The 26,909-nt window shown below is 51.9% G+C and overlaps 9 protein-coding genes and 3 non-coding genes across 12 annotated transcripts; 5 read left to right on the top strand and 7 right to left on the bottom strand.

Moving 5' to 3' along the window:
- Nucleotides 1–2,406: 2,406 nt before the first annotated feature.
- On the top strand, nucleotides 2,407–4,080 carry BO97DRAFT_478441 (phosphotransferase family protein; the record flags this gene model as incomplete). Its single annotated transcript, XM_025700625.1, has 2 exons — nucleotides 2,407–3,909; nucleotides 3,976–4,080. Exons 1-2 carry the CDS (start codon nucleotides 2,476–2,478, stop codon nucleotides 4,078–4,080), a joined length of 1,539 nt encoding a protein of 512 aa, XP_025550879.1. The 5' UTR covers nucleotides 2,407–2,475.
- A 120-nt stretch (nucleotides 4,081–4,200) lies between these two features.
- BO97DRAFT_453879 (T6SS phospholipase effector Tle1-like catalytic domain-containing protein) lies at nucleotides 4,201–6,427 on the bottom strand (the record flags this gene model as incomplete). Its single annotated transcript, XM_025699085.1, has 4 exons — nucleotides 4,201–4,954; nucleotides 5,059–5,417; nucleotides 5,684–5,915; nucleotides 5,988–6,427. 4 exons carry the CDS (start codon nucleotides 6,425–6,427, stop codon nucleotides 4,579–4,581), a joined length of 1,407 nt encoding a protein of 468 aa, XP_025550878.1. The 3' UTR covers nucleotides 4,201–4,578.
- A 1,189-nt stretch (nucleotides 6,428–7,616) lies between these two features.
- Nucleotides 7,617–8,433, bottom strand: BO97DRAFT_406080 (DUF953 domain protein). Its single transcript, XM_025695336.1, has 2 exons — nucleotides 8,092–8,433; nucleotides 7,617–7,960 (listed from the first exon to the last, which is right to left on the bottom strand). The coding sequence occupies exons 1-2, from the start codon at nucleotides 8,310–8,312 to the stop codon at nucleotides 7,789–7,791; spliced, it is 393 nt and encodes a 130-aa protein (XP_025550877.1). The 5' UTR covers nucleotides 8,313–8,433; the 3' UTR covers nucleotides 7,617–7,788.
- A 1,448-nt stretch (nucleotides 8,434–9,881) lies between these two features.
- Nucleotides 9,882–10,800, top strand: BO97DRAFT_346798 (Arginase/deacetylase; the record flags this gene model as incomplete). Its single annotated transcript, XM_025691826.1, has 2 exons — nucleotides 9,882–10,354; nucleotides 10,500–10,800. Coding segments are annotated over 2 exons (774 nt in total), but the record flags the coding sequence as incomplete, so codon positions are not given.
- Nucleotides 10,801–11,291: 491 nt separating this feature from the next.
- Nucleotides 11,292–13,386, bottom strand: BO97DRAFT_470889 (cytochrome P450). The gene is made up of 2 exons (XM_025699995.1): nucleotides 12,592–13,386; nucleotides 11,292–12,527 (listed from the first exon to the last, which is right to left on the bottom strand). Exons 1-2 carry the CDS (start codon nucleotides 12,985–12,987, stop codon nucleotides 11,385–11,387), a joined length of 1,539 nt encoding a protein of 512 aa, XP_025550875.1. The 5' UTR covers nucleotides 12,988–13,386; the 3' UTR covers nucleotides 11,292–11,384.
- Nucleotides 13,387–14,198: 812 nt separating this feature from the next.
- Nucleotides 14,199–16,737, bottom strand: BO97DRAFT_443762 (biotin--[acetyl-CoA-carboxylase] ligase BPL1). The gene is made up of 5 exons (XM_025698397.1): nucleotides 16,521–16,737; nucleotides 15,820–16,459; nucleotides 15,163–15,741; nucleotides 14,843–15,114; nucleotides 14,199–14,788 (listed from the first exon to the last, which is right to left on the bottom strand). The coding sequence occupies exons 1-5, from the start codon at nucleotides 16,573–16,575 to the stop codon at nucleotides 14,289–14,291; spliced, it is 2,046 nt and encodes a 681-aa protein (XP_025550874.1). The 5' UTR covers nucleotides 16,576–16,737; the 3' UTR covers nucleotides 14,199–14,288.
- On the top strand, nucleotides 16,666–17,224 carry BO97DRAFT_425375 (uncharacterized protein; the record flags this gene model as incomplete). Its single annotated transcript, XM_025697056.1, has 4 exons — nucleotides 16,666–16,736; nucleotides 16,822–16,853; nucleotides 16,927–16,991; nucleotides 17,156–17,224. 4 exons carry the CDS (start codon nucleotides 16,666–16,668, stop codon nucleotides 17,222–17,224), a joined length of 237 nt encoding a protein of 78 aa, XP_025550873.1.
- A 455-nt stretch (nucleotides 17,225–17,679) lies between these two features.
- BO97DRAFT_346613 (putative mitochondrial genome maintenance protein Mgm101) lies at nucleotides 17,680–18,560 on the top strand (the record flags this gene model as incomplete). Its single annotated transcript, XM_025691818.1, has 2 exons — nucleotides 17,680–18,137; nucleotides 18,293–18,560. The coding sequence occupies 2 exons, from the start codon at nucleotides 17,680–17,682 to the stop codon at nucleotides 18,558–18,560; spliced, it is 726 nt and encodes a 241-aa protein (XP_025550872.1).
- Nucleotides 18,561–18,694: 134 nt separating this feature from the next.
- BO97DRAFT_406076 (serine/threonine protein kinase) lies at nucleotides 18,695–22,300 on the bottom strand. The gene is made up of 2 exons (XM_025695335.1): nucleotides 21,227–22,300; nucleotides 18,695–21,168 (listed from the first exon to the last, which is right to left on the bottom strand). Exons 1-2 carry the CDS (start codon nucleotides 21,896–21,898, stop codon nucleotides 18,907–18,909), a joined length of 2,934 nt encoding a protein of 977 aa, XP_025550871.1. The 5' UTR covers nucleotides 21,899–22,300; the 3' UTR covers nucleotides 18,695–18,906.
- Nucleotides 22,301–24,603: 2,303 nt separating this feature from the next.
- Nucleotides 24,604–24,720, bottom strand: BO97DRAFT_t164. The gene has a single exon. It is a non-coding gene; the product is annotated as a tRNA-Leu (tRNA).
- Nucleotides 24,721–25,372: 652 nt separating this feature from the next.
- BO97DRAFT_t163 lies at nucleotides 25,373–25,489 on the bottom strand. The gene has a single exon. It is a non-coding gene; the product is annotated as a tRNA-Leu (tRNA).
- A 1,186-nt stretch (nucleotides 25,490–26,675) lies between these two features.
- Nucleotides 26,676–26,792, top strand: BO97DRAFT_t167. Its single transcript has one exon. It is a non-coding gene; the product is annotated as a tRNA-Leu (tRNA).
- The last annotated feature ends 117 nt before the right edge of the window (nucleotides 26,793–26,909 follow it).

Here is a 26,909-nt window from a genome sequence, read left to right as displayed (position 1 = left end):
TCGCTCTTTCCGATCGAGTCGCACCTTTGTCTAATGAAGCTTCTCTTTGAAAGCCTCTTCCTGCATTTATTACTGCCGCACCACAAAGAATGAATTAGCCTTCGAACGCCTGTCCTCTTCACCTTCTTCCGCAGGCTACCCAGTCTCAACGGGATCAATTACCCAGAGCCGTAATTATTCTTAATCTACATTTACACCTTGCTCACTTTGTTCTTGTTCCAAACAATCCAGGAGCATGATGGAAGAGCAGTCTAAGATCTTGCACTCATCCTTCAAACCTCTCAAGGCTGGCCAGTCTGGTGGCCATACAAACAAGAGGTCCACCTCTGTTGATAATGGGATCCTGACTGAACACCACATGGATGATCTGGATCCTGATTGAGCGGGTTCTGGCGACCAAGCTGAGTGGGTTGAGTACTTTAGTGCTTGATTGACCCGTGCTGCAGCCTGACTGACTGATATAACTCCTTGAGACCTCTCCCCATGAACCTTTCGTCTACTCCCAATTCCGGAACTCTTGATTTGATGGATTCAGATTTCAGATATAGGGTTACATTACCTGCCATACCATGCTTTACGTTCTCATTCAATCGTCCTTTGGCTTTCCTTACTATACTGTTCAGCTCGCTCCCTTTTCACTCTATAGTTTGACCTTTTGCTTAGTGAGCCATTGCAGTACCTTCTCAAGACTCGTCTATATATGTATAAGCTTCTAAACGCCATTGAGAGAGTTGGGCAAAGTCGCATGAATGCTGTTGCTCGGGTGTATGACAATAGAGTAGGTTTATGCAATAGTGGAACAGCTTTGGGGAGTCGATGACCCTCAGAAAGATAGATAGCTGACATTGGCGATTCCACCAGGCATAAAAAAACAGATATCAATAAGAATCGATTCATACATCGCAGATCGAGTACAGGTATCAAAGAGGACGCGCTTTTTGAAAATGCCGTAACTAGTCTACGAAATTGAGCCCTACAAATGATAGGAGTCATACTAGACTTTTCCAATCATGTCATACAAGTCTTGAAAACACTCGAGGAGTGGGCCGGTTGATGTGTAGATCAGATGTTACATTATATGGACCAGTTATTATTACTTTTTTTTATCCCTTCCAGAGAGATGCACGATATGGTCTATTATAGGCCGCCAGGCAAACTAAAAGGGTGGTCACAAGTTGTGATGATCAAACAGAGAGAAGGGAGAGAATGTATATAAGCCCAGCAGGTGTGCCGGCTTTGCTGTCACAAAGATCACATGGACTAGGGCAAATGATCAGTCACAATAATGAGATCTGGCCCGGGATAAATCTGTCCGGTGTACGAGAAACTAAGGAGATTTGGGTCAATTCCCTCGCTAAAACATCTTCCATTTCGCTCGCCCAGGCCGATAACAACCATGAAACTTGTTTCCGTAACTTTTGCGATTCATGTGCACACGAATTAGCGCAAATCAGCCGGGCGTCTGCCTCCGAGGAAAAGTCTCTGTATCGTTCCTCTTTCGCCTGCCTTCCATCTTTTTTACCTATCGGAGATAGATCTCGAAGGAAGACAAATAGTGTGAGGATGAGGGGTAGTACTAGCTGCATGACTGAGGGGTATTGAAACGCCCCGCGACATCTACTCTGGGGCTCTCCGGAATCATCTTCGATCTGTTTGGCATTACGGATCCGTGTTTGTCTATCCTCTCTTCTTAAGGTATCTCTCTTATACCCATAAATTCGAGAAACAAACACTGATCGTTTATACTATGATGCTTAGGGCTCAATTCGAGCCAACGCGTCAAAGATATAACAAAAGCGGGCGTCAACAACGCCGACATGAGTTCCGACTCTCAGGGCGACCGAAACACTGACCGTGATTTAAGCCTTCGCAGCCTCGAAGGAAATGATGACAAATCCAGAGTCATCGACCCTGCAGAGCGTAGTGCCTTGACGGAAGCACTACTGGAACAAAGTACAATCAATCAACTAGAGGCGTCAGGCAGATCCTCGCAGAATGAACGAAGGCGGAAACGAGAAGCAGCGGAGGCCAGGAGAAGAGCCGGCGGCCAAGGTTGATGTTGGAAGAATCATTGGATTATCTCATTCAGAATGTCTGGACTAATTGAGCCTTGCTATGTGATAAATATTAGTGCTTAACTTAGCAACCGTTCTGAATGTAAGGCAACACTGAATTATCTGTAACTGCGTGACTATGAATGGGACTCTCCCAGGTTGCAATCATGCTATACTACCTAATACGGAAGACGACTGTGACCAGTATTGCAAAGCAATGGCTCGGCACGGAAGATAACATTCTCCGGCAATGGGAGCCGCAGGGGGTGGGCCTGTTGCTGCTTCCCCACGCATGATAAACAATGGTAGTCCGTGAAGCGCGCACTTGCTGAATTCATGCTTTCGACGCATTGCTCATTGTTCAAACTGCTTTCTCTTTATGTATCTGTGTCTTTATCGCCCTTATCACTGATGTTCCAGAATGGATTTTGATGATATCAGCCTCGCCACCTTCGACGAGTTACAACGCGAATGGTTCAAGCAATGCTCTCGCTCTGGCTCTGGAATCTGTGCGCTGGCAGATCGCTATCGGCAACGAGACGATTGCTTCCTCCGTTCCATGCACCGCGGCTCATTCAACTTCAGTATTCGTCTTCATTGGGAAGACGAAGAGGATGACTGGCTTATCCGCTTTCCTATTCCTGGGAAATCCATGTTCTCAGATGATAAGGTCTACAGGGAAGCTGTACTGATGAACTACATCGCCAAGGAGACTAATATTCCCATCCCGAAAGTAATCTGTTATGGCAAGGCAGCTGACAACCCCACCGGTCTTGGCCCATTCATTATCATGACATGGGTTGAGGGCAAGAAAATGTCCGATGTTCTGAGAGAACAAAACAACATGGACGATTCCGCAGTTGACATGTTAAATCCCAATATAGACTTAAACGTTTTGAAGCGCTTATATGGGCAGATGGCCGAGGTATTAATCAGTCTTTGGAGTCTTGACTTTGACAAAATTGGCTCTCTCGTTGAGGATAGCGCTACTGGGAAGCCGGCTATCAACGGACGGCCCCTGACCCAGGAAGAGAACGAGTTGATCAGAGTAGGCGGGCTCAAAGTGGAGGATCTCCCGCCTCAGCAAACATACCACAGCTCCACCGCCTACGTCAAATCCCTCCTGGATCTGCAATGGACCCAGCTGACGAAACAGCGGAACAGCGTGTATGATTCAGAAGATTGCAGGAGTAAATATGCCTGCCGCCAGCTTATGAAAGCTATAGCCTTAAACTTCGTTTCTGGTCACGATGATGGCCCATTTAAGCTCTTTTGCGATGATTTAAGCCCCGGGAATGTCTTGGTGGACGACTCTCTCGAGATTGTCGCGGTTATCGACTGGGAGTTTGCCTATGCGGCGCCTGCGCAATTTGCGGCAAGTATCCCATGGTGGCTACTCTTACGGCGACCCGACTATCTTATTGACGATATTGGTCCCGACTCTTTCTTCGACGCATTCCTCCCGAAGGCGAATCTCTTTCTGCAAGCCCTGACCGAATGCGAACAGGCACGGGGATTAAGCGAAACAGATGACCAACTGTCGGTCCTCATGCAGCGGTCTATAGAAGACCGCTCGGCTTGGTTTATGCTAGCGTGCCGCAAGGTCGCTTCCGTTGATCTGATCTATTGGGACATGCTCGACGAATATTGCTGGGGACCTCGGGTGTCGATGGCCGACCGAGGCCACACTTTAACGGGGTTGGGAGAGATGCACAGGGGGCGGGAAGATTTTGTGCGTCTGAAGATTCGTCAGCGGCGTGAATATGATCGTGATCTCGGGAAGGAGACAGATGTCATTTACGAGCCACCAACCGCCTTAGCAGCCTCTCAGACCACGCCCCAGCCACATATCCAGGTATGCTCGTTTGAATCATTAACGGGAGATGAAAGGTCTAATGTGATTTTAATCTGTCAACTCCAGCCTTTGAATAGCTCGAGTAGACTTTTCCTGAAAGGGCTCGCTACCGGTTTAGCGTTCGGTTTGAGCGTCACCCTTATCCTTCATCGTTTCAGGCGATGGGCTTGATCCGATAAATAGTCTTCGACACCTGCTCACAGGGATGGGGTGAGGGCCCATATGCGGAAAAGAAACCTGCTGGGAGCCATCCGCATAATTACTTACTTTCCGCCGTGTAGCCATTGAGAGCTGTCTGGGTGAGTCAAAAGTAAGCACCGCCTTACCTCCGGCAGGGGAAAGTGAACTCGAGTGATTACACCTTTAGGAAAGAGGGCGATCATCTTGATCAGGCAACAGTCATACTAAACTCAACCGGAGTGTTTAACTAGAGCATTTGAGATATAGCTGGCACGTATGCCCCTTCTCCCAAGCGTGGCAATAGAGAATGAACCGAGGCAAGGGATCGCGGCGCCCCAAGAATTGCCTTTCCTCGATACAAGTAATGCATAGCCGACGGGGATGTTTGATATAGGATGTGGGCTTGACCCCATTACATATTGCAGTGAGTACTCAGAATATATCGCCGATCCATTCCCTTAGCATGAAAACCACGGTAGACAAAATAGGTTATCGCTTCACGCGTCTCTCTGATCGGCATTCTAGGCCGTTCACATATGCCAACGCCTCTTTACCTTGAATGGCCCACTGTTCCCAGGCGACGTCGTCGCTTTCCATCTTCCACTCGGGCAATATCTCTTTCTCTCTCTCCCCGGGGCATCTGAAGCGGTACTCATAACCTAAGCCATCAGTCCTGAGCCGACGTACACACTGGCTCTCATTAAGCCCTGCTGGGCGATAGCCCGGTACATGCTTCAGCCAATATCCCACGGTCGGATGAATCTGCTCGCAGGTGTGACCGATAATGGCTTTGGTGCTCGGATCTCGCAGGTAGCGACGCGGCGTCCGCGCCAAGGAGCCATTCAGGCGGTGAGTGATGTCGAAGCTGTCAGGCATATTGTCAGTTGCCCAGCCATATTGACGCATTTTGCGATAGGCCGAGGGATTATCGTCACTCGGGGTCAGCGGGTGCCGAATGGAGGCAGCAACCCATTGTCCATTGCGCCACAACCACTGAGCCCATGATTCCGATTGCCATCGTCGTTCTTTTTGTATGCCTCCAGCACCTCGTTAATCTTCCGCAGACGGTTCTGTCGGCTCTCTGCTTCCCGCTCAATGAGCTCCCGATCGAGGGAGACGTACTCCTTGATCTGGTCTAACATCCAGGCGACTACTATGTTTGACATTTCTTCAAAATTGCTCTTGTTCTTAAGAGTCTGGCTGGATTCTCCCCAGATATGGATGTGAAACCCTGGAAACCACGCCTGCGTCAGCCTGGACGGCTCTTTCTGGCTGTCCTCCCATTCCAGCAGATCTCGTGCCGCTGCATCGCGCCGTTTCTCGGCTGCCTGTAGATTCTCAATGCTCGTGGGTACCACTACGCACAAGCTCCGACCACTCGCGCGATGGATCCCGCGCCTACTGCTTGATCTCTCGCGATTGACTTTCAGGGATCTCATTCGGGATGGGGACAAAGAACATGGCCGGGCGGAACAGTCGGCGATGTTCGTCGAGTGCCAGAGCTTGGAATGCATTCTTGATGTCTGGAATCTATTAGCTCTGTTGTGTTTTGAGAGTTCAGTGGATGCGATTAGTCACTTGGGGAGAGACCGACATTGTGCCATTCAGGCTTATCGGTCCAGGTGAGCCACGCGGGAAGCTCGTGGCCGAACAGCTCCGGAAATCCAAGATTTCCCACGGTATCAAAGACTCCAACCACTTGCACCTCGCGCGATTCCGGCGTGGACGCCCACTCAGTGGACGACTCTTCCCAGGTCGTATCTTCTTCCTCTTCCCCCGCAAGGGAGGATCCCGCCTGCAGCTGCGACGGCCTCCGACGCCGCTGCCTGAAGTATTCGTAATACGCATCCCTCCCGTAGAAGCGCTAGCCCGCGGGGGTCTTCTTGTAGAGCTTCGACAGCTGCGGGAAGTTGGCGATCTGATGCTGCGGGCAGATGCCTATGTCAGAAATCAGGCCGGCGATGGCGCGCGCGGTGTACGCGCCGCGCGAGAAGCCAAAGCACAGGATCTGGTCGCTCGGGTTCCAGTTCAGGGCGCAGAAGTGGTAGGTCTCGACGATGTTGCCCTCGAGGCCCTTGCCCAGGGCGCCCTCGACGAAGTTGCGGATTTGCCCGGCCGCGGTGGTGTTGGTGCCCACTCCAGGGTCGTACCAGATGATCTGCTGCCAGGGCTGGTGGTCCTGCGCGTCGATCCCCACGCTGGCGATGGCGCGGCAGAGCCGTGTCACGTTCGAGGGGATGCTTTCGTGGCCATCTACCGCTGACTGCCAGGTGCCGTCGCAGCAGATGATGATTCGCTTGCGTGCGGGTTTGGGTTCCTGTTGCGGGTCTTGGTGCATGGTTGCTCTATCCCTCTTTGTTTTGTCTTCCCAAAACACCAGATATCAGACGCTCTCTACGTACACCAAGGGGTTTATTTTTCTCTCAAAATCTAGGGATGGGGGGTGAAAGAGGTGCATTTATCATTGTCGCCCGTCGTTCGGAATCTCCCGCTCGGTAAAAATGGCCATCCTTTTCTGGGGTCAATGCGTGCTGGTCGTAATCATGCTTCTCAGCTGAGCTGTTTCTTGTAGATTGATTGGCAAACTCCTCTCTTGAGCCTGCTTCTTCAGCTGTGACCGGAACCCCCGAGGTCGTGTGGCGTACACCCCAGCTTGGTCTACATCCGTGTCCTCGCCAGCCCTAGGTCCGTCCTCACGCAGCAGCGTACACCTCTGGGTCTATCAATCAACGAAAGCAGTCTATCAAGGGAGTGTGTTTTCTTTGATTGTTTATGTAGCCTCTGATAATAGCCAAACTATCCCATGAATCAAGACATAGGCAGAGAACAAAGACAATTAATGACTTCTAGTTCGCGAGATATGAGACCTGTATCTTGAATTACTGCTATGATCCACTATCGGTTGCCGAGGTTGATTTTACATATAGTCATACAGCCCTCTTAGGATCATCAGAAGCGAATAGGGAGCTAGTAGAGTCAGGTCGAACACATTAATGTTTAACACATGACCCATTTGCAAGCGAAAGAGCATCAGCTTTCTACAACAGGCGGTGGCTTGAAAGGACACGTTCACTGTGATTTGCGACCTGCAACTTACTACTATCGTCTTGTGAAGTCGGGTTGACTTGGTGTCTTCTCTTACTAGGTAATTCTTGCGAGTGACTAGAGCAGGCACAGGAGACCGTCTTGTGTAGTGAATCACTCTATTGCTACTCGGCACCCAGCAAATCCAGAGACAGTTCGGTGACGTGAAGTTGGCTCCACTAAACAAGCCCAAAAAGCTACTAGGTAGCTAATTCATCACAACAAATCGGAATCTTCCCGATTCCCACATCCCCACTCCTCATTATATAAAGCCTGACAGGCTATAATGGTATTATAATTGGTTCGAGAAATTCGCAGGGTGGCAAATGCAGCCTCAAACCCCTAGCAGACGTGGAAAACTATGGATCTCCATCAAGAACACAAGAATACAGGCATCTCACACCTCAGCTCAAGGCACAATGCAAGATCTCCGATCCTCAACCACTGATATTGACAACGAGACTAAATCAAGGGCAAATATGCTATCGATCAGAGACTCCAAAAACCATACTTGGTCATGCGCATCGACCTATCAGACCCTAGCATAAACAAACACCGAATCCATCATAATCCAGTCAAACCCAACCCCCCAGGGAATGAAAAGTCGTACAAAGCTTACACACGCGACATACCAATAAACTCGCCCAACCTCTTCTGATCAAGGATCTCGCCCTCAACCAGCCGCCCCGTCTCGACCGTCTCCCCGTTGACGATCTCATACCGCACCAACGTCGGGATACATGGCACCTTCCACGTGGTCCGGTAGATGTTCCCAGGGTCCTTCCATCTACACGACCAATAAATCATTCCACGTCAGTCGGATATAAGGCGGGAAGGGGGGTTGTTCCCTCATTTGGAAAGCAGAAAGCAGCAATCAAGCAATCAAAATGGTTAGCAGAACAACAGAAATCAACGTACTCGGGCTTTTGTCCGACCTCTACGGCGGCCAGGCGGGGTGCATCGGCTGGAGAGAAAGTGGTCTCGAGAACGGGCCAGGCGGCGCGGACATCTGGGCACCAGGATTGACCCGTTGCCGGGTCGTCCGAGGCCACGAATACAATGAAGAGCGCTTGGGCGTTTTCGGGAACCTGCAGCTGCTTGGCCGAGCTGGGGAGATTGAAGTCGGTGATCAAGGGCATGGTGGTTGATTGTCGATTGGTTGGTCTTTTTTGGAATTTGGGCTGAAGGTTGGAATTTCACGACGGAGATAATCAACTTATGGAAGAGGAGTAAAGAGGAAAATGATCCCGCGATGGAAAAATAGTTCACTGCTGATCGGAAAACCCCGCGATGGCGGCATTCGGCCGCCGGATCTCGGATTTCTGCCGGCATAATTCTTGAGGGGAAGATGTGTGTTGAGGCGGTGAGAGATTGCTGCACGTGACTCGATCGAGAGGTACTTAATCTACTGATGACAGGTCTCATTAAGAAGGTAAATAAAGACAGCTGCCAGATCTATGTTGTTCCCCTAACTGTCATCACTAGGCACCTCATCATGAGTGGCTCTGTCTTTGGACTGAGGAGTCTATGAATGCATTTGATTTATCCAAGTGAGGGCAGAGTGTCGTCCAGATTGCGGCTAGCTAGGTCTGCCTAAGCCCTAGTTGAATGGCCTAGATACCAAGAGTTGAGCTGAGCCTTTTCGGCTTCAATTCTCTTTCTGGCTGGTTTTATCTTTCTTCTACTCTCTCTTACTATCTCTATTATGTTGTTCTATCTTTACTTCACCACACTCTCCAGCTGTCTCCTTATTATCTCCTTTTCTTTCTAATTGCTTACCGTTTCTGGTCCTTGACTCTTTCTACTCGGTCAACAAGTTACGACTAATGACACCTGTCCAAACACCTTTGGAAGACTTAAGCTTGCTCTCAGTAATCTAACTCAGATGAGTAGCAGGGCTCATACAGATTTGCATTTACTTTATGCCAGCGTATGTATCAATGATCATCACCATATTTGCCACAATACACTCTCTTTGGAGGACTGTTTTATGATAATGACCAGCATTTCCAACCATGTACCCATTAGGTTCTAAGTTCGAGTGTAATACCTAGGCGGCAGGCTGTAACTTCTGAGTCTATGGGGAGAGAAAATCCAGCTATATATTGAAAGCCTTACGAACTACACAACGTCAGGCCTGGCTTGGTGAGAAGAGATGCAGGCACTACATGTTATAGCCTGCAATGGCATGACCTGGCATGGAATTTGACTCCTGGCCGCTCCCAAGGAACCAAACAGCTGGATTTATGCTTAACTCTATCTCTCCGCAGCTAAGCAGACAACCGATTTAGCTGCCCCGTGAGCTTCGTGATAGTGGATCCCCTGGACTACATCTGACTCATTACAGAATGTCCCTTAAAACAGTCAACTACAACCGTCACTCCATTATCCACTTCAAATCACCCTCGCCTTATCATGTCTTCTCACCCACTGCACCGCTACATATCCAATCCCCAATCCTTGGGGCTCGTTCTCGCCAGTGTTTCCGGCGGCGGGGTACGCATCAACCCTGAATCCCAGTCCCTGTTTCTCCATCACATTTAGCCATCCCTATACACAAACAACTAAAGAGAATATACCAGCCCACAACCGGAACCCAACAGGGGCCCTCAACCCTCCTCTCCTCCGGCCTCCTCGACCGCCTACGCCCACACTTCACCGAGATATCCATAAGCGAGATCGCCACGACCACCCCGACCACAAACGACCCCAAAACCATCAGCACAACCGCCCACCGCATCTTCCACCAAGTCCACGCCCACACCCTGCACGGCCGTCTCGCCCTGACGCTAGGAGGCTGCCACACAAGCACAATCGGCACCCTAACCGCAACCACCGCCGCCCTCCAGCAAACTCAAAACCAACGCCACCAGCACTCCCCTCCAATCCACTCCACCACTACCCCCGCAGTAATCATTCTAGACGCACACCTCGCCCTCAACACCCCGTCCACAAGCCCCAGCGGCAACCTAAACGGAATGCCCCTCGCCTACGCCACAGGCGTGGCGGGTGCAGCTACCACCGACAGCACCCCTGACGCACCATTCAGCTGGATCCAGCAAGCTTGGCGAGTCGATTTCCGGCGGCTGGTGTATATCGGCACGCGGGACGTGGATCCCCCCGAAAGGGATGTTGTCGCGCGGCATGCCATCAAGGTGTTTGGGATGGAGGAGGTGAGGCGGTGAGTTTACCCTTCGGTGGTCCCTTTGATTTTCGATAGTGCCTTTGATTGAAGTGTGGAGAGGTAAAAATGATGATAATAATGATGGCAACGACGACGACGGTGTGAATGATACTGACTCTGATTCTGATACTGCAATAACAAGGCACGGAATCGAGAAGATCATGGACGCGGTGTTCGCGTACCTTGGCCCGGAGACGCCCATTCATCTGTCCGTGAATGTCGATGCGCTGGATCCGCGATGGGCGCCCGGCACGGGGAATCCGGTGGAGGGTGGGTTGAGTCTTGAGGATGGAAAATGTGTGGCGAGAAGGGTGCGTGATTCTGGGAATCTGGTGGCTGTGGATGTGGTGGAGGTTGATCCCACTGTTACTGATCGAGAGGGGGTGGAGCGGACGGTGAGAGCGGCGGCTTGGTTGGTGCGGTGTGCGTTGACTGAGTGCTGAGGGGTGATTCTTCTTGGTTAGGGAGCTTACAGATGGGCGTATGGTGCTTGGCTCAGAGTTCACCTTTTTATGGTTCTAGTGCAATTCTATGGTCAGTATCCGTGTTCGACCAACTCTCAGTGGAATCAATGAGCCTTGGTAGTAAAGCCAAAATACTAGGACGAATTGAACGCACCTGCCTTCTTCATGCTAAAGACTCTGTATATTGTGTGGGCTGCTACTTCACAAGATACAATCCCTGCAGTGGTATTCACTGCAGGCCTCCGACCCCTTGTACGCCCGTTCATGCGCATTCTGTTCAAGCTCGGGTGTAATGTACCACAGTGGACTTACTAACCGTCTCCACGGTCTGCACAGAGCTCCTGTCTACTGCCGTTGCGTTGCCAATGGGCAGGCCCAATACCAATGTTACAAAATCTTATGGGGCAGACTACAGTCAAGAACTATGGCTACGGGACCAAGGCTACACAGCAGTCTTCCAGCGTCAAGCCAAAAAAAAAAAAAAGTCTATATTTTGAATGAATTCGAAGACCAAGGAAATCGCTAAATAACAAAAATAAACCCGACATGATACATGAAATGGCTTAGTTGCCCTCGTGCAACCTGACAGTCACATTGTCACCGGGAGCGTTGGTCAGGTTTACAGCCATAGTGATCTCACCCTCGGCAGTCTTGCCGACACCCTCGATCTGATCGAACCGCTGCAACAAGCGCACCAGCACGTAGCCGGCTTCCGTCAAAGCGAACTGCTGGCCAATGCAAATGCGAGGGCCACCGTTGAAGGGAAGATACTCCCAGCCTGGCTTGCGGGATTCCCAGCGTTCGGGACGGAACTCGTCCGCATCTTCGCCCCAGAGGTCTTTCCGGCGGTGCATCACAAAGGTGCTGTAGAACACGGCCTGGCCCTTCTTGACGTAGACAGGCTCCGTGCCGGTGGGACCACCGCCAGTGGGAATGGTGGTGTTCTTGACGGCGATACGGCGGTTACCGGGGACGATAGAGTAGAGGCGGAGGGTTTCGTTGAGGAAGTTTTGGAGGGGCTTGCAGGACTTGAGACCGGCAAAGGTAATATCCTTGGGAGAGGCATAGGAGCCGAATTCTTCGAGGATGGCGGCGCGGAGTTGGGTATAGTATTCAGGGTGGCGGGCAAGAAGAAGAACACACCAACTCAGCAGCGAAGCAGTAGTATCACGACCGGCCAGGAGAATGTTGAGCAGCTGGGAACGCAATTCGACAGGATCCCGAGTCACCTCGGTGAGAGCATGCAGGAAGACATAATGGGAGGGTTTCTTTTCAGCATCCATGTTGAGAGCAAGATCAACGAAGCGGTCGACGTAGGCGTGCACATTGCGATCGATTTGGCGGCTTTCTTTGTTGTTGACAATCCAGTAGATCTTTTCGAAGCGGGCGCGCTGAGCCGCATACCATTGACCGCGGTCAAATTGAGCAGCAAAGTCATCCTGGGTGTTGCTGCCACTGCGGAGTGCAGCAGCCTGGCTCTCAACGCTTTCTCCGAAGAGGAACTCTGTAGCTGAGTCGATAGTCAAACGGAAGAAAATTGTCTGGATGTCGGTGGGCTTGGTCCAGCCAGTGGCATCTACAGGCATGGCGCGCATAGCCTGCTGTACGTGTCGCTCCTCCAACTCAAGATCGCTGATTTGATCGCGGGTAAACTGGGGCCGGAGAAGGCCACGGGAGCGGGTCCAGTATTCACCATCGGCAGTGAACTAGAGAACGGTGGGCGTGGGTTAGTTTCGATTCATGAAGGTCTGGAGGCACGAGAGAACATACGATTCCATTGCCCAAAAGCGAGTGGAGAGCATTGCGCCGGGGGTCGCCGAGCTCGAAATCCTTGAACTGGTGAGCGAGGATGGCCTGGACGTTCTTGGGGTCACATGTCAAGATGATATCCTGACCCAGTTGGCGGAGTTGGAAAGTGGTCGTGTAGCGGCCCTGGCTGGCGGATACTTTCTCGATCCGATGACGCGACAAAAGGGGCAAGCAGCGGTCCTTGTCATAGCGAAGGGCCTCTTTAAGGGTATTGGTTCCGAGCCAATTCCCAGGGTAGCTTGGGATCGAACCACAGTTCCAGCGACGAGCGTTCTGCGCATGCTGCCAGCGAAGCAAGAGCGTCCAGAGAACATAAAGGGTGATGGCGACAACCGCCATCACAAGGACGGTCGACATGATGGGCGATCGGTGGACAGTCAACCACCGAGGAGGATATTACAAGCGGAGGGGGGAGTAGCAGCGAGTTGGCGGGGGAAAGGTTCAGATAGGAAGGCGGCAAGGAGCGAATATATATCACATTTCGGTCGATGGGGGCCAGGAAAATTGACAATGACTGCGATCGGGGCCGGCGCGCGGGGGTAAATGCCAGAAACAAAAAATGGACCGAGGCAAACGACACGCCGATCTAGACTGGCGGACAGACAGGCAGAAATTCCAAGATCTAGATGATTAGTCGTGCGATATGGTGGAGTCGGTAAAAGGCCCGAGGAATAGGATGTGCAACGAGAGGGTGTACAAGGTAAGATAGGCATGATATAATGCGCATGAACGGGGGGCTTCGACATCCGTTTCAAGCCGACGGCGAAGTCCTAGACTGAAGTGGCGTCGGCGGATCGGCGGGTGGGCGCAGAGCTAAAACGAACGGCCGGAGCAGACGCTGGAAGCAGTAGTCGCTCATCTAATGCATCTAGTGATGGGATCCAACTCTGACCACTGATGGCTTGACCAAAAAAAAAGAAATGCAGACGTGTCAGACTGTCAGCGATTTGGAGTGGGCCAAGAGAACGGGCGGATTCCGTTGGGTGGCTGTTGGCGATGCTCCACTCAACTCCGCCAGGATCAGACATCCAGTCTTGTTTCTGCAGATTGTGCTAATTGTTTTGCTTGTGCTTGAGTAGAGATCCTCGGGTACATGTGCAGAAACTAGAAAGAACGGGTAGGACGGCATGGTGGCAATGGCGGGGATATGCACCAGGTGCATGGACGTCAAGACGCCGCAAGCAAGGGAGTGGACAAGTGGACGATCGAAATGGATGATAACATAATAGCTACGGTATGATTGAGGAACCGGAAGGCTGGGAGGGGGTGCTGGATGAGTCAGCGTACATGCCTCAGGCATGAAACTCTCTCTCTCCGGGCTAGTTCTCCGTCGGGCAGCCGACCAATCCGAATTCGGAGATTATTGTCCTTGCCCGGCTACGGTCACGGGTAGGTAACGGGGACGTTGCCTGCTTTGGGAGATCGCATCCACGGCTCTTGCGTCGATCGGTGGGATTAACTTCCAGTTGATTCAGGAGATTGAGGTTAGCAATTGGTGGGTGTTCCTCGCCCCTCGGTGAAGCCCGACAAGGTCGTGGACATTGGACATTGCACATTGATGTCGTCAGGGTGTATCATCTATTGTATCTACTCATGTCTATCAACCGTGTCATCGACATCATCGTCACCGTTATCAGCAACAACACCACTACCCAATACTAAATCTTCCGCCGCACCAACCCTCGGAAGAAATCAAAACTGTTGCTGTCGCTCTGTAGCTGCCACACACGACCCGTCGGCCGGTCATCCCAGCCCAGCTCCTGCGCCAGCAACAGTCCGTAGTCCCGAGTTATGCCTTGGATGCGAGCGCGTGCACCTCCAGCCTCCTCTAGGGTCACCACCTGGTGCATATGCAGCCAGTCTGCGTAGTACTGATCCTCAAACTGCCGGTCGAAGCCCGTTCGCAGGAATCGCTCGTACAGCTCCTCAAACACGGTTAAAATCCGCGCCAGCAGCTTCTCCAAGGTTATCGGGGCCGCCTTTGGACCCAAGAACCGCTTCGCCAACGCGGTCAGCGATGTGGTTGGGGATGCATTGGTCGCATTCACCCCGATTCCCACCACCGAGATGTACTCGTTGGCGCAGTAGTGCGAGTTCACCAAGATACCGCAAATCTTCGAGTATTGCTGTTTTTCGGGGTGCTCCGGGTCCAGCGCATCTGTTTTATGTTAGCCCCCAGTGATGATTACCTGCAGGGAAGATCGCTACATACACACGTCATTAGGCCACTTCATCTTGACTGGCATGGCGTCGTAGCCTTCGTCGTAGCGCTTGATGCCCTGCACCACCGCCATCGCGGCCAAGTACTGAATGAACACCACCGGGGCGGATTGAATCTTCTCCATTGGGTGTCGCAGGACCGTCGAGAAGATCAATGCCCCTGCAGGCGACACCCAGACATTGGAGCCCCGACCCCGACCGGCAACCTGTGTTGTGGCCGTAGCAGTGAATCCTGTGGGCAGTGTGCGCAGCAGTTTCGGGTTTCTGACCAGTCAGTCATGTGACACATCACTGAATAAAATCCAAACTTACTTTTCCAAGATGGTATTCGTGCTGGTGACTACTTCTCCGTATACCAGATTGGCACCAAATTCAGAGGCGCCCTCGCGGGACTGCGCCTGGTACTGACGCAGGTGCGAATAGAAAGCATGGTGGTTGAAATACGGCGTCAGCTTAGATGAGGGTACATCGTCATGCACCACCAGCCGCTTGACGATCGCGTTGTAATCCACAATACCTTCCGTCGGCGTCTCCGTCGGCGTTTCCGGCTGGGTGGGGAGCGAGGCCTCCAGCTCACCCAGGTTCCAAGTCCCGGGACGTTCGATGCGGAATGTGTCGTTCTCATCCTTGAGAACTTCCTTATCGCAATCCTTGATGATATGCTCACTCCACGAGGCTACGAGGTTGGCTGTGTCCGTAGGCTCCAGCGCTGACAGGTGCAGCGACGAGAGTGATGGTACGGTCGTCGTTGTCTGGCTCACCTGTAAGCCCAGTTTCACCAGACACGCTTTGAGGAAATCAGTCCGTCCAGTATCGTCCGCCGCCAGCGCGTCGACCACCTTGGCATAATCCGTGCCCCCATTCTTCTTGTCCAGGTTGACCGCTGCAAACCTTCGTAGAGAAAAGCTGTGTTAGCACTGCTGGTCGGGTTCATTGCTCCCAGAGGATACAATGATAAGTGCCACTTACTCTGGATGCGGACTTGTGAGAATGGCCGCTCCCTCACCCACGCGGCAGTAGACGACGGCAGCGGCACCGCCCTCACCAGGGTCAACATTGACCTCCTCTGAGTAACTAGCCAGCACCTCTACGCCCTTCTCGGCGTATCGCGCTGCATCAACAAACACACCGCCACCGTTGTAATAGCAGCGGAACTGATCCGGGACAATGCCCGCACTTAAAGCATCCTTGCACACCTTCACCTCCGCAGCGCGGGCCCCGGCCTCACTATGATAGACAAAGCCGGGGAATGCACCGCCGCGACAGGTGCCGGGGAAAAAGGCCAATTCGCGCTCACCAATCACTTGCAGAGTCTTATCGCCGACCTCAAACTCACACCGTCCGCAGCCATAGTAGCCCCCCGCACAGAAACCAAGATAGGTACCCCCACGCTTGACGAATTGCTCGATGCGACGATTCCCGGCGCCGTTGAGGGCACGACAGTAGCCCATATCGGCACCGCCGGGAAAAACTAGGCATGCGCAGGTCAGGGTCCAAGGTTCGTGGAGGAGCATGTCGGCAGTGACGGGGATCACGGCGTAGTGAGGGGCCAGGAGGCGGCGGAGGGAGTAAAGGCAGTGGCGGACAGACTCGACGGTAGTGCCATTTCCTAGTAAGTGAATTAATTATCAGCGGAAGGAACCTGTATATACCGCGAATGAAGGAAGTACCAGAATAAACAAGAACGTTGACCTTTTTACCGGTCAGGTTGGGGGTTGTCGCCATGGCGGAGGAACGGTTCAACCGTGCAACTTCGGATCTCGGAAGTTTCTCTCTGCAACTACAACTCTCGGGTCAAGGAACAGCGACAGAACAATGACAAACAAGGACGAGAGAAAGAATCCCCCCGTCGAAGAAGTGGAGGATGATGATGAGCCAGACGAGTGGTGAGTGGGAAGAAGAGACGGCATCTAAAAAGAGGAGAGGGGAAAGCGAGAGAGAGTTGACTCGGGCTGACGGCGAATTCGACAGGGAGAAGCGGATCTCCAGGACCGGCTGTGCGGGTGAGTTGAGAAGAGTCACTCCGCGGCCGTCAATTTGGCCTTCTCGAAATAATCATCACTAAACATGTTACAGACGAGCAAATGACCTTGAACGATTGCGTTTACCAGAAGAAGGACTGGCGCAGCTGCCAGAAGGAGGTGCGTTGAGTCCGGCCGCGGTGACCGTGATACCCTCATATCGCGATGTTCAGTGCTATTTCCTGCCTATATTCTTATCATCTTGCTGGGCCTCTCTTTGAGACAATTGCAATCGCAGGGGATAGTCTAAGTATTCTACGTATGGCTGCTAACTCAACTTCCAGATGGAAGCCTTCCGCGAATGCTGGAAGCAGCAGGGCAACGACCAGCGCACACAAACGCAGGATGCTTAGAAGATTGGGGATGCCGCTCAGCTCTTGCCTTCAATCAGTGTATTATAATGTCTTGAGCTTATCATCTTAACGAAATCCCATCTCTCCAGCTTCTTTGCATCTTCCCACTCCACGCCATGTTATCATCACGTGATCGTATCCCAGCCTAAACTGCAGCATTTCAGCTTCTTCACCTCCGCAACCTCCGTCTTTTCTTCCCCACACTCAATCCTCACCTTCTTCCCTTCTCCTCACCCATCATGTCCCTCCCCTCCCTCGTGCGCACCCTGCGCACAGCGGCGGCGACGAACCCAACAGCCGCAACGCGTCTCACCCCGCGCTTGACCAACACCAGCATCTCCCTGACCGCGCGCGGCTTCACCACAACCCGCCACCACCAAGCGACTCAACAATCACCAGCACCAGCACCAGCACCAGCATCACGCGCGAAACCCTACTCATCCTCCTCCTCATACATGACCAACAACACGACCAGCAACAGCAGCACCACCCCAGCTCAAACCCCGAAACCCATCCCCACCGCCGCCACCACCAACTCCACCCAATCCAACAATACCACCGCTCAGCAACCCCAAAAAATCACCCCAAACCTTACGACCTCGGGCCTGCACGACACCCCGCCCTCACCGTCGCCCGAGAACCAAACCGAGGACAAGATCGACTGGACGCGGTCCTTCCACGGCCTGTCCGCCGAGCCGTTCCCCAAGGAAGCCGCCGACATCCTCCTGGCGCCGACAGACCCGGAAGAGGTCGAGATCAAGCCCGATGGGATCCTATACCTACCGGAAATCAAGTACCGGCGGATTCTGAATCGCGCGTTCGGGCCCGGTGGATGGGGGCTTGTGCCGCGGAGTGAGAGTATCGTTACGCCTAAGATGGTGACCAGGGAGTATGCGCTTGTTTGTCATGGGCGGTGAGTTGTTCATCCCTTTCTTTTCCTTCGCTGTGAGCTGTTGTATGAACCCGGAGGAGGGTGGGAGGACTGTCTCTGTTTGCGTGGGGGAGGATAAGCTACGTTGTAAGATTTGATTTCGGGTTCGATGCTAATGTGTTTGATGTTGGATGCAGGTTGGTTTCCGTCGCTCGCGGTGAACAGGATTACTTTTCCCCGGATGGCATCCCCACCGCTACGGAGGGCTGTCGGTCTAACGCCCTGGTGCGGTGCTGCAAGGACTTGGGTATCGCGAGTGAGCTCTGGGACCCGCGCTGGATCCGCAAGTACAAGGCCCAGTACACCCGCGAGGCCTTCGTCGAACATGTGGTCAACAAGCGCAAGTCCAAGATCTGGGTGCGCAAGGGCGATGAGGTCACCTACCCTTGGAAGGAGACTAAATAATTGGGTAAAAGATATGGTGGACATAGTTCTTCTCTCATGGTCTTCCGTGGTTTCGGTGTTGGTATGTAGTCTACTGTACAATAGAATTCGGTGGTCTACTAGTCGATTAAGTAGTCATCAAGAAAAATATATTTCGGGATTATGACTCTATCTACTGCTGCGTAACTAAAATGACCTATGCATCTGAAGTTAGTCTTGCTTGTTGGGAATAGATCTTTGGTAATAATACAGAATTCACACCATCCCATGGTTGAATTAAAATGGTTCGTCACTCGTGACCACACCTATTTGAGTTTGTCGTGTTTTGTTGATTCTCTCTTATTTCAGTTTCTTTTTGTTCATCTCATTAACCCTCGTACGGATTTCGACGTGGAGGGGCATATGACCGGGGTTGATGCTCCTCTCCCGACTCGCCAGAATACGCCGTCCGCGACGATGCGAGAGTGTGTGACGAGTGCTCCCGTTGTCCCTCTGCCGAAGGTTCCGCCATCGACGGGAGCTCAAACGGCTGGTTGGGGTCGTACGACTCCTCGACGGGGTCGTAGTACTGGCCCTGGTAGCTGTAGTATTCCGGCTGAAGCGTGACTGAAGCCCCGTTTACTGGAGCCTGGGCCGCAGCTGCACCGGTCTGCTGAGTCTGTGCCTGAGCCTGGGCCTGTTGGTTCTGGTCGGGAACTAGTCGCACAGGGGGCTGCTGCTGCTCCTGTTGCCGACGGGGAGGCACCGGTTCAGACAGTACAGGAACACCACCAGTGGCAGTCGATATGATGTTGCCAGTTCCCTCCTTGCGTCGGCCAGTGGATTGCTCGCGTGTCATGGATCCGTAGTTAACGCTCCGGGTGCGCTCCTGACCGGGCGACCCGGCCGGGGTTTGATACTGGTCACCTTCGTGACCATCACGGGAGTTCGGGTAAGTGCCGGCATGCTCGGCGCTGAGTCCCTCACTGTAGGAGCTGACGGACGCACCAACTCCGCGACGCTGTATGGAATTGGGCGACTGGCCCATGTCAAATCCGGTAGAGCGAGACTCCGTTGTAGCGAAGCTAGAATCTGGAGGAATCCGTCGAACAGGCTCCGCAGACGAGGCGGACTCCCGTCGAGCACGCTTGACCACATCTTCAACAATAATTTCGGGGGTATCTTCCAGCTTGTCCTCGGGCTTCTCTTCAGCGTCGCCACCGCCGGAACCAGGCTTAAGGATAGGCACGCGGCGCACAGCAGCAACCAATGCACACATGAACTTTGAGCGACGTGTAGCACGGACTGCTTCATTCGACCAATTCGATTTATGACGGATATACACGCTCAGCTCCATCTTGTCCATGTCACCAACGCCACTGATATCAATGGTAATGTCGGGCTGGAAGTCACGGGAGTTGTCCTTGTCGCGCACGAATTCTTCCAGCTCCTCGCGAAGCCGCTGAATGTTCTGAAACGTCGTATCGAAATCAATCGGAACCTTCAAGACTTCGTGCATGGCGTTGGCACGGGTGAAGTTGTCGACCCACAAGCTGTTGAGAACCGAGTTCGGAATCTGCGTGATACGGTGATCGTTCACATTTCGGAACACGGTGAACAGAAGGGAGATGCGCTCGACGAAGAAGGGCTTGTCACTGATCTCCACACGGTCTCCTACGTCAAACGGATGCTTGACGAAGAGAAAGATACACGAACCCAGTACTTCCTGGGCAGTAGTGGAAAAGACGAAACTCAGGGAAAGCAAAGCACTGGCACCTGCTGCAATGACCGTGCCAAATCCACTCGTCACGAACGAGACAAAGACGAGGAGACCAACGATGAATGCGACGGTCATCAACAGATTATCCAGAACCCGGGTAGCCTGGTCAATGTCATGTAAGCTGTGGTTCAAGGCCTTCTTGTTACGCTGGACTTCTCCAATCGCCAGAATCATCTCATCCAAGCTGATGTCGCCGTTGCCGTCGCGGTCCAGCATCTTCATACATTCATCTGCTTCCACTTCCAATCCCGTGCCGAGCACCTCACAAAGGTCCTCGAAATACAAGGCATCACGACCTTCAACTACGAAGGACATCCAGATTCTGCGCGCAAGGGCTTCCGAGGTTCTGCGATGCTCTAATGCCCCTGTAACAATCGACCGGGTGGAGGTGGGGTTAAAAACTTGCTTGCCGGTAAGCTCCTGTGCGACGTCACCGAAGGCGGCTGTCACCTTGCCACCAATCCTCTGTACATTGTGACCGATCTTTTGGACGTTCTGGCCAACTCCACGGATCATGCGGAGGGGTGCCGAACCACTGGTCGGTAGGCGCGTTTTGCTCGTTGGGTTCAGTAGAAGGAAGTCCGCAATGGCGGCATCCTCTTCTCGAAATTCCTTGCAGTGCATAGGGAACATCTGGCGAGAAGCATCATACAAGAGACCGATAAGGTAAACATTTCGTTTACCTTCTTTGATTCGAGTATCGAATTGCTTGCGATGATAACTAATAGAGATCAAATGCACGAGTGCCTTCTCTCCTAGGAAAATCAAACTGCAAACAAAGAGGGCGAACAGAACGTTCTTGATCGACTTCTCCCAGGACTTGGTGGTGGTGTCGTTGATTTTCTTCTGGTGGGGATTCTGCGTCATGACCTATAGGAGGATTCAGTCAACTTTGCCATTCGCATATCGAAGAGGGGGCGCCTCTTACCGGCAAAAAGGTCACCAAGCAGACCACACACCAAAGGACCGTCGCGATCGGAAACTCGAGCTTGCGTAGGATAAGAGCATACTTGCGGGTTCCAGAGCTGACAAATCCACACAGTGCTTGGAAGACGTAGGGGATGATTCGAGCTGCGAGCTTGCACGCCCACAGACTGATCCAAACGATTTCAAACCAGAAGAAAAACCAGGGCAGGGTCACTCCGCCAATAGTTGCGTCCTGCGCGGCCGTGGCTCCCACAATAATCGGGATAGCGAGTAACAAAGCGAGCGGTGTTACGTAGATCAGGTAGCGGGTAGCGATAGAGTAGTTGAGAACCGCCTGGTAGAAGCGGCCGACACGAGTGATTGTACCATCTTCGGGGTCATCGATCGAACGGCCTGTAGATTCATCGATCCGTCTGCGCAGACCGGGGTTTGGGGCGACCAGGCCCTGTTTCTCTTCGCTATTATCGACTGGTGGTTGGTAAGGGTCTGGGGAGTCGGGCCCGTTGACGCTCGACTTGCGAGCGCCGGTTTGACCCCGACTGGAGACTGTGTTCAATGGGATATCGATGGTAACATCATTGCGGTTTAACATATTGTCTGGCGCCATGTCGCGAAGCTGATGGAAGCGATGGGCGGACAACCGCTTCTCCGTAATGCCAGGCCTTCCCGACATCAGGGCGGCCGGACGGGGGGAGGGCGATATAAGAACGATCGACTAGGGTGAGGAGTCCAGAAGCTGTCCTGCAGCCCCCGTGCGCAAGCGCAAGCGCAATTGGCTGAGGGGTGACTCCCAACTTCCCAAGCGATGCCCACCAGAGGCAAAGCAGGAACCAACAATCAATGGCAGGAAACGAGTGCTGAGTCCACCGGTTCGTGTGGAGTGGGCGGTGGGTCGGATGGTGTAAATTGAGGAGACCGCGTGGACTGGACCAGCGATCGACAGACTTTCAGAGGAAATCGATAATTCCGAAGCGAGTGTTTAATTATCGCCCTGGATGAGCACGGAAAGAGTGTGAAAGGATGCGAAGACAGGGCTAGTCGGAAGTGAAATCAGGAGGACGATGGGATTGCACAGGTTGAAACCGCAACAAAGGACAGACATCAGACCGGAGACAGATAAGAAAGGCGGAATGTCAACAAGGCGACTTGTCAGAAAGTCCCCAAATGGACGACTCAATCCCCAAAGGGAATAAGAAAATATGAAAAAAAAAAAAAAAGAAAAAAGAAAATAGAAGAAAGAAAACAGAGTAAAAAAGGGAAAAATCCACGCGGGCCATGTTTCAGTTTTTCCCGATGTGAAGAGCCCTGAAGTCATGGTCGTGCAATAGTGTTGGAGAGGGTGAAGGAATTTGTCGATCATTCTTCGAGCCCATTGTTGCTGTCGGACTGGCAACTCGCTGGAATTGCTGAATCTCTGCCATTCCCCTCATCAACTTCGCTCCCCAATTTATTGCGACTCAAATCCCTTGGCTCTAGCATTAAATTGAGCCTGTCCGATCGATGCAAGAATTGAGGCCGTGAAGACTGAAGGGTAACAGTGGCCCCCACTCAAGCAAGTGGTGGCGGTGGAAGTGGGAAAAACTGCGAAAAAGACCCAATGCCCAAACAGGCAGTTGGGAGATGCGGTCCGCCCCCCACCAATCAAACCTCCTACTAAGCCGACCCTAATCCTTCGTCTCGATCGAGGTCAGGCTTAGGGCTTCAATTGAATTGTTTAGCACGCCCCACGGAAAACGCCACGGTTAGTTGCCAACCCAGAGGATTTCCAGGTACGGTCGGAGTCTGACTGGACATTCTCTCGAGATTAAGGATGCTTGACATTCTACATCTTACATGGGCTTAGAAACCACATACCCAAATCACACTCCAAGAATCACTCGTTGCCTTTGTTCCCGTCCTTGCCCTGTCGAACGAGGGCCCAACCAAGGGATCTGGACCTGTCAGATCTAACAAAGCACCGGTCTAGGCTCAGCACAGTGCCGTGCGCGTGCACCACCATCGCTCCTTGTAAGGCTGGCCGGCGACCTCAGCTTGACGCCCCTTTAATCTCACTGTCGATTATTTTTCACATCCTGAAACGGGATGCTACTGTCAGACGCAGTGGCCGCTAGGCTGCATGGTGTGGGAGAGGCTAGTGTCAATAGAGATTAGTGGCCACTTCCAGGTGAACTTTGTTCCGTTTCAGGCAAGCACAATATCTAGCAAGAGTTGTGTGATTCAATAAAAGCATCACAAGGCGGAGAAAAAAAGATATCATACAGCATCATCAACTGTAGACCCAGTACAGCCTAGATCTGCCCCGATCAAGATCGGAGGGTCGAGATTAAGTGTTTCTGCCGACGGTCGATCTATAAGTATAATATCCCTGTTATGGGGCAATGGGGACATTCGGAGTCTTCTCCGCACGGGTTTTTGCTTGTTCTAAAGATAGAGCATGACATTACCATGACTGCATGATCGAGGAATGCACAACTGTAGACGTTCAACGTCAACTCTTCTTTCGTCCCAGGGTGTCAACATGGATACAGACGTCACCATTATTGGGTTCATGTTTTGCGTCCAAGATCTTGTAAGACATGTGACTGCTCGTTTTTGAGTTGTCTCGTAAGCTACACCCATGGAGAGGCCAGCTGGGGGAAAATGAGTTATCAATCCCAACTTCCCCTTCCCCGCCACAAGCACCTTGTCAACCCAGCCTAGGGAGCAAGCACCGTATCTCGATTTGATCTACTGGTTGCATCTCACCCTACTACGATATTCCTCGCCGATTGAGGGTGTTGCTACCCAGGCCTGTACGAATATGAAAGCCTCTACAGTCTGTGTAGCACAGAATCAACGCACTGTCGGGTACTACCAGCAAAAAGACTGAGACCCGTCACTTTCACGTGGCTTAAAACACTGATACTAAAGAGCTGGGGGACAACAAGTGGCCAGCGCGTTGAGCGCTTCCAGCACGCGTCAATTTGATATCCCTTGGATCTCGTCCCCGAATGTGGGTTTTCGCGATTCTGCGAGAACTGTAGCTTCTACGAAAGCATATTGCCTCTGATATATCGAAGCATGCATTAATTAGCATTTTATCGGCAAGCTCTTCGTCGAGGAAGGGAGGAGGGTTGAGACCTCGCCACAGCACTGAAGCAAGGTATGGGTGTTAACTATCGTGTGTTGACATTTAGCGACTGGAATCACCTCGCTCAAGCCAGCAATGCCATTTCCTAGTGATTGAGACTGGGTCTTCGGAGTACATGTTTACAGTCCCGAATAGCAACTGATGTTGAGCGAATGATGTCTGCCGTGTACACAACAGCGCGCGATACTGGGAAGGAGAGCAAAGGTACAAATTGGTTCTTGCGGGATGGGAGAAATGGCAAAAAGTAATGACAAGAGTGGGATTCGAACCCACGCCACTTGCGTGACTAGGAATATTTGCTTCAAGCAGATATGTTTGATCAGATAACCTGACCCTAGCGCCTTAGACCGCTCGGCCATCTTGCCCGGTGATTGAAAGCTCTCAAACTCTTATTACTATATGAGGCAGGTTTCAAAATTTGTGAGCAACAGCTCAAACACAGACTCTCTATTCTGCTGCACCTCATGGAAGTGGCCCAAGCAATTGTTGCTTGCATAGTGATAATTTAAAGGTGCGCGTGATTATGAGCACTTTGTCAAAGAGTAAGCCCTGACCCAACTTAATTTGACTAACTATGCGACGCGTACATTGCACTATTAAGTGAGTGTTGTTGGTTTGATTTGCTATCGAACTGAGACAGGTGGCACTCTCCATCTCTGGAACCGCATCGGTGAAGCTCCGAGGTTGATGGTCTAACCGCTTGTTATATTGCCCGCTCGATCTGTCAAGACCACCAACATTATGAGGTCATTGCTCCATGCACGACCGATGCAGCTCATCTCGGCTGTATGCACGTCTGATGAGTAAAATTGCCGTCCCAGGCTTTCAGCAGACAGGGAAGAGAAAAGGGGCGAACTCAAATTTGAACCGAGGTGGGGTTCATGGCGTGGCAATGCGGAAATGCCCGACATTTCACAGTGCGTTTTCCAAAGGCGCAACCACAGTGGCAATAGCAAAACGATGCCATGCGGATTGAGGTAGCAACAGAGAGGGGTATATCGAGTAAGCAAAAAGAGATGACAAGAGTGGGATTCGAACCCACGCCACTTGCGTGACTAGGAATATTGCTCGAAGAGCGAATATATGTGATCAGGTACCTGACCCTAGCGCCTTAGACCGCTCGGCCATCTTGCCTTGGATGCTAGATGTGGTTATAGTCTGGTTTAACAGAGAAGATGTAAAGATGACGAAGGGCACACATCTACACAGTACGCTAGACCTGACTGGGAGGCCTCGGTGCTAATCACGAGATTGTGGAACTGGCATAGCTCATTAGCCATATATGCCTATACTCTCTCTCGGGTGTATTTCCTAAAGGGCACTCCGGATTCTAGTGTGGCTGGGCAGGCCCTCTCCAGCCCGGCAGGTGCTCTGGTCATCATGTATACGAAATTCATGTGGTACTAATTGCTGTTAAGTCGTGATGAACATACATACTAGACTGGCCACTATACCCTAGCTATCCTTCCATTGGATTACCGGCGCTATAGTGGCAGTTTGATATACTATTACTGGTCTCAGTTTGCATCGGGCTTACGATACTTGTGTCTGCTGTCGCAGACTCGCTCGTGGTCTTGTAGAACTATATCATGATCATTGTGCTTCGATCTTCCTTACTCTAATATGCTATCCATGTGTGATGTTTGACTCAGTCACTGGTTTCTACCAGTTCCCTCTTTTCACGTTCGCATCTCCACCGTGTTTCTCGCAGTCTGGCGGCAAGCTTGTCTCAGCAACCACGATGTCTCCTACTGCCATTGGTTCTTCGCGGAGTATTCCTCTGCTGTGCTGTTACGATCTGATACCCGAAGGCGGCCGATCTTACTTTGCGACGTGATTATACTCAGTCAGCTGTTTGCTTGCTTGCTTGGTTGCTTGCGTCTATTTTCTCTGTATGTAGCTGGTATCGGTCGGGTTGTCTGCCGGTATGTGCATGGCCGCTGCATATTACCTGGTCCATTTAATTCTCTATGGGTGACTTTCCTGGCTCAGGTTGATGATTCATGGCCCACATTCATCTTGCTGTGTAGGTATACGATGGTGTCTCACCGGAAGAGTGGTTCGGCAGTCGCAGCGCGAGCGGATATATAACAAGCCTGCAAGCGACCATGAACACCACGTTGAATTATACAACCAGACCACTTAGCTATAAAACGACAAGCGCGAGATATACACAGATACTGTATCTCTTGCGAATACTCAGATGCGAGACCCAGATGAAAAGAGTAATAACCATAACTAGAACATTGATGCATCTCAGTGAGCCGACTTATATGTTGAACTCTATAAAGCACATAAATGTGCAATGTTTCATCAAATAGGCAAGATGGCCGAGCGGTCTAAGGCGCTAGGGTCAGGTACCTGATCACATATATTCGCTCCTCGAGCAATATTCCTAGTCACGCAAGTGGCGTGGGTTCGAATCCCACTCTTGTCATATCTTTTTTTGCCCCGTCGTCTCCATCTCAACCACCAAGAGGATCATCGCAGTATGAACAACATCCTTTCCCTCTTGCCTTGACCATGAAATGCGCGACCCAGCATGGGAAGGGCA

The sequence above is a fragment of the Aspergillus homomorphus genome (assembly GCF_003184865.1).
Source record: "Aspergillus homomorphus CBS 101889 unplaced genomic scaffold BO97scaffold_21, whole genome shotgun sequence".
NCBI lineage: Eukaryota > Fungi > Ascomycota > Eurotiomycetes > Eurotiales > Aspergillaceae > Aspergillus > Aspergillus homomorphus.
Note: the sequence above shows the minus strand (reverse complement) of the source record. Positions and strands in the feature narration are given on the sequence as shown.